Consider the following 5,394-nt stretch of genomic DNA (forward strand, 5'->3'; position numbering starts at 1 on the left):
GGTCAAGTCCGGGTGGTGATGTCATCTTTCTTGGGGAGCCAGCTCAGGGTGAGCTGTACTGAGGCCATAGCTGAAAAAAAAAAAAAGGAAAATAAAAGGAAAAAAAAGGCAAAGTATATCCCATCTAGACGACCAGGGGTCGGATTTACAAAAGTCTCGTACGACAAAACTTATCGTAAGCGCCCTCGTACGATAAACTTAGGACGAAATGCAGATTCACAAAGCGCGCGCGACGTAAGATTCTCGTCAGCTGCGAGACAATCCCACGAGAGCCCCCGAGCAGTCGTAAGTGGCCATACGAGCAAAGATGGCGTCGTACGTCGCAGCAGTCGAGTTGAGTCGCGGAGAACTTTGCGCCGTGAACGTGTTCTCAGGCCACGGACGACGCTCCAAAGTATCCCGGAGAACCATCTTCTTCGATATTATCGTCTTCCACGATCTTCAATAATGAGCTTGTGCGAGAAGCTTGCCCCGGCCCTCCAACGGCCAACAGCGCGGTGTCGAGCCATCCCTGTGGACGTGCAAGTGCTCGTCGCGCTACGTTTTTATGCAAGTGGAAGTTTTCAGTCTGTTGTGGGAGATGTGGTTGCGATCAGCCAAAGCAGCACCTCACGGATTGTAAACAGCGTGACGACAGCGATCGTGGAAATGGCCACGACGCAAATAAAGTTTCCACGTACACCTGCGGACGTCCAGAAAACCGTCTTAGGTAATATATTTTCCTCTCGGGCTTTTAGTGTTCTGTATGTAAGAAATATCTAATACAGGAATTTGTATTCGCGGGTCCGATGAGAGTGCACTACATAGGATAATGTTTGCAACCTTCGCTATCGAAACTGCTGTTTTAGTGAGCGGCATCACAATTTGCAATTTATTGCTTTCAGCTGTTACTTAAAGTGGCTCTCAGAATGAATGACTAACATGTTTCCCGCAGGCAGTAGTCACGTATTTTCAACAGTGAACGTGTTACCCCACAGTGTTACAGCCTTACTGGCACACACTGACGGAGTCACTGCAGGGATTTTAGCTTGTATGCAATGGACTGTACGCACAGTAAATATATAATCTCTTTTTACAGGATTCCTCGACATTGCAGGTTTCCCAAAGGTACTGGGCTGCATCGATTGCACACATGTTCTTGTGAAACCCCCCAAGCGTGAGATGCGACCTGCATACCGAAACAGAAAGGGGCTGTACTCGATCAATGTACAGGCAGTCTGTAACGCTGACTGCGAAATAACCCAGCTGACAGCCAGATGGCCAGGATGCACTCACGATAGTTTCATCTGGTCACTATGCAACCTTCACGATGAATTTCAGGCTGGCAGAATGCCTGAAGGCTGGCTTCTAGGTGAGAGCAGTGAAAGCACTTTTTTAAAGTAGGCAGCATTTAGGAACTGTTACATAATCCTGTCTACTTTCTGGTGTTAGGTGATTCCGGCTATCCCACACAGCCCTGGCTTTTGACGCCCTTCCAGACACCATCAGGAGAAGCTGAAGAAAAGTACAACAAGGCTCATAGGAAAACCCGACAAGTGATTGAGCGTGCCTTTGGACTGCTCAAAAGCAGGTTTCGGTGTTTGGACAAGTCTGGGGGATGCCTCCTATACCCAATGACAACGTGCTGCTCCATCATTGTGGCTCGTGGCGTCCTCGACAACTACTGCATACGCCATAACATCCTCCTGACTGACCCTGTTGGTATGTTTCGTTGTAGAAGTTCATAAAAAAAGAAGAAACATGACAGGAGGAACGAAATACAATTACACATTACTTTGCAAGATAACTGAATTTGTTACCGATTTGGAAAACAGATCATAAGGATTTTCCAAAATCCGGGATTCATCATGATAGCAAAATATAGCACACTGGCTTTACGCAACAGAATTACAGGTCTCCTCAGACGTTTCGTCCTCCATGCGCAAGGCATAATCAGTAACAAACACAATGAGGAAGGACCTGTTTAAGCAGGTTTGTGTATAGTTTAGGAAGGGGGCTGCGGTTGCCAACCGACGTGCAGATCACGTTCCAGTGGTGTATAAGTCATGAGTCACTAGATTACTTGCACACTGAGAAGTCAATTTGTGTGATTGACGCTTCATTGTCATGTGTTACCTTTCATGCATAACGTTTACTTCAGATTGTCAATTGTTGTGGATGAAATCTGCATCAGATCACATTACTGCCACTTACAGGCTCATGAAATTGACATGATAAACATTACGACCAACTTAAGATTAGTTACCAATTGTTATAATGAAAAACATGATTAGTTTCTGATTTCTGAACAGTAACTAAGTCGTTACTTCGGTGCGAAACAAAAGTAACATGCTGCACAATGTGAAAACCCGAGAATTGGGAACACGAAAGGACAGACACAACACAGTCTTTTTCAGACTTCGTGTTGTGTCTGTCCTCCCGTGTTCTCTACTCTCGGGGTTTTATATTATGCATCATCTTCACCAGCTCGCTTTCTTCCTAGCCATTTTTTCGTTGTCAAAAGTAACATGTTACCACGTAAGGAGTTACTAGCGTAGTACTCTGCTGAACAGCATAAAATGTCACAATAGGACTACAATCCATATACTATTTGCCCTGTGTATGCCATGTAACAAGAATTGCTGTGAACTACAAAACTTCTGCCCTCTCTCCTTTAGAGTTAGAAGAAGCTGAAAGACCAATCCCAGGAGCACAAGACATGCCAGCTGGAATTTCAGACAGAGATCACGTTGTTACACAGATATTCACAGAGCACCGACCTTTAGCTCAGCCCGAAATTCGCAGGGAGTGAACCTGAATATTCAGGCATAATAAAATTTTCAACCCGCAGCATCTTCTTGAGTTTGAATTAAATGATGGGAGCTGATATGGGAACAGAATATGCTTCAAATGTTTTGGAATTTTGACTAGGTCACCAGAAAGTGCTATGGAAAAGTGGAATACAGATTGCTACAGTTCTGAGATTGCTCACTCAGCCTTTTGGAGCAAAGCAACGACACGCAGAATGCACATTCCTATAGCTGTGTTGTCAATTTATTGCAGTTCAAGCCGTCCTCCAGGAAGTGTCCTAACTTTATACTTGTGTTCTTTGATGGCCAGTAGCCTCCTCTGTATATCTACGAGCGCTTCCAAGTGCTGTTCCATTTTTTTGTGTGTGTTTGCTATTTCACTTGCTTCACTGCTCGCCCTACTCCTTGGTGTTGTACCTGGTAAACGGATCACGTGAGAATTTTAGTCCATAGCAAGATAAAAACACTGCGAAAACGAGAAACACATTTTGCAACTCCTATTCTGCAGCACATTAATGCGACTGTTACAGTGCAGTAGCCCTGAGAATATTTGAGAAAGTAGGCAAGCTTCAAGCAATACACCAGTCGTGCACAAGAATATTTACCCCTGCGTGGTGTTGGCACAGCCGGTGCGCTGTCAGCAACCTCCTGTTGCACATTTGCTGCTTCCTGTGATGAAGTTGGGCTAGGTGTTTGACTTATCCATGTGGAGGATGTCAGCTCTGCGCCTAATGTCAGCCCATGTCAATGCGTTAAGGAATGCTTGACATCTGCATTCTCACACTGCTGTTTACTGACATGCTATGTTTGCCTTACCTTAACAAGCATCAAGTACTAGGGGTGTAGCACTACTTGAAGGACCGGGATCTGCCAATATACGAATAATGTTATGTATTATATCCTATCATAATGTGACAAAAGTTGCATGAGAACGACAAGGCTGTGTGGGCGCACACTGACCTGAGCACTGGACATTGTATCTGAGTATGACATCCCCTGCAATAAATTAGGTTAAAACGTCTGTTGCTTCACAAATAAGAATAGGTTGGCTGCGGGTTGTGCAGCTTTTGTGTTTTACCTCCTGTTATTCCGATGTCGTAACTGCCGTTAATCCCGACGACGGTGCTCCTGTCGAGTGTGGCCACTACTCTTTCTTCAAGAGGCGTAAGTGGCGGCACTTCTGCGGCACCCCCCCCCCCCCCTGTCCTGCCAAGGCACCGCGTGACGTTGGCCCCTGTGTGAGAAAGGTTTGTGTCTCATCGATAAAACAACCTTCCCGCTTCACATGCGTGACAGCCGACCAGTAATTGCATGCGCTATTTACCTTTCTTCTTGTTTAAGCTCTTGTAATCCGTCCATTTCTTCTTAACTTCCGCAGGCGTGCGTTTGATGCCGGACACCGCAAACAGAGTATCAGTAATGCGGGCCCAGGCTTTGGTTTTAGCAAGAGCGCCTTGCGGCCCATCGCCAGTGGTATCTATGGCAGCCTTGTTAGCTTGGTAGCATTCCACGAGCGCTTCAATTTCGCGTTCGGTAGAATTTGGCCGACGTACGCGCTTCGCTGAAGTTTCCAAGGCGTCCGTTGCGGGCATTTTCTACCGAGAAAGTGTGTGTCTGCTGTTCAAGAAAACCACATGGAAACTCACGGCTCTCATTGGTCTGATTGCAACCGCGCGTTGTCGTCTCCATGGTGATAGCATACTCTCGTCTCCATACGCTTTTTGTGGCGCTACGGCGTGCCCTCTCCACTACGACTGCTCTGTGAATCCAGTTTACGCCGACATCGTAAGCGCATCGCAGGCTGCGACATCTTAAGGGCACTTTGTCGTAAGATACGAATTTCTTTGTGAATCCGACCCCAGATTCCTAACTGTTGAAAGTACACCGGGATCTTCGTTAATGATTGATTGGAATTTGTAAATGAGGTAAGACTCGCGTTGTTCCCTGCCTCTATCGGAGCTCAAGTTTGATTGAAGAATAAAAAGGGCAACGTCATTTATTGAATGACCAGGCTGGTTGAAATGACGAGAAACAGGAAGATTTGGCTTTTTATTAACGTTCGACCGGTGGTTGTTGAACCTGATCCGAAAAGATGTTTTGGTTTGACCTACGTATTGTGCTTGACACGCGTTGCACTGAATGGCATAAATGACGTTGGATGAATTGCAGTCAAATTCATGGTGACTTTGACTGCAATTCATCCAACGTTATTTATTGTGCCACGATTCCAGGGACCGAGGAAGCTCCTGGAATCGTGACACATACGCGCTGATCCCTTGCATTGTAACAAAAACCGTGGCCCCCTTCCCGAACAATACTGTCATCTCCTTAAGTAGCGACTGGTTGCCGGCTCTTCCGCTCAGTCTTGCACTGATGACGCCCGTCGTATGACAGGCGAAACGTCTGCTTAAAGTTTGTTTATTTGTTACGTTAAGTCAGAGTCCTCTCTTTCTTTCATTACGCGATAGGGGATTCCATTATAATGGATCTATTCATTTCTCTGTTTTTTTTTTTTCATATGTTACTGGTATGCTATACACAACCCCCACGGCATTCAGTGGCTTTTATTTGTTGTCGAATGTAACATGTTTCCACTTTTTCGTTG

The 5,394-nt window shown here is 45.7% G+C and overlaps 1 protein-coding gene across 1 annotated transcript; it reads left to right on the top strand.

Moving 5' to 3' along the window:
• Positions 1-344: 344 nt before the first annotated feature.
• On the top strand, positions 345-2,791 carry LOC135387293 (putative nuclease HARBI1). The gene is made up of 4 exons (XM_064616560.1): positions 345-709; positions 1,079-1,351; positions 1,432-1,701; positions 2,658-2,791. The coding sequence occupies exons 1-4, from the start codon at positions 448-450 to the stop codon at positions 2,789-2,791; spliced, it is 939 nt and encodes a 312-aa protein (XP_064472630.1). The 5' UTR covers positions 345-447.
• The last annotated feature ends 2,603 nt before the right edge of the window (positions 2,792-5,394 follow it).

This window comes from Ornithodoros turicata, chromosome 1, assembly GCF_037126465.1.
Source record: "Ornithodoros turicata isolate Travis chromosome 1, ASM3712646v1, whole genome shotgun sequence".
Taxonomy (NCBI): domain Eukaryota; kingdom Metazoa; phylum Arthropoda; class Arachnida; order Ixodida; family Argasidae; genus Ornithodoros; species Ornithodoros turicata.

What these genes read in the sequence shown, in the direction of transcription:
- LOC135387293 (XM_064616560.1), top strand. Translation starts at nt 448, where the DNA reads ATGAGCTTGTGCGAGAAGCTTGCCCCGGCCCTCCAACGGCCAACAGCG. An exon ending in CGTCCAGAAAACCGTCTTAG is followed by an intron (nt 710 to 1,078) that starts GTAATATATTTT and finishes CTCTTTTTACAG; the next exon opens with GATTCCTCGACATTGCAGGT. An exon ending in CCTCCTGACTGACCCTGTTG is followed by an intron (nt 1,702 to 2,657) that starts GTATGTTTCGTT and finishes TCTCTCCTTTAG; the next exon opens with AGTTAGAAGAAGCTGAAAGA.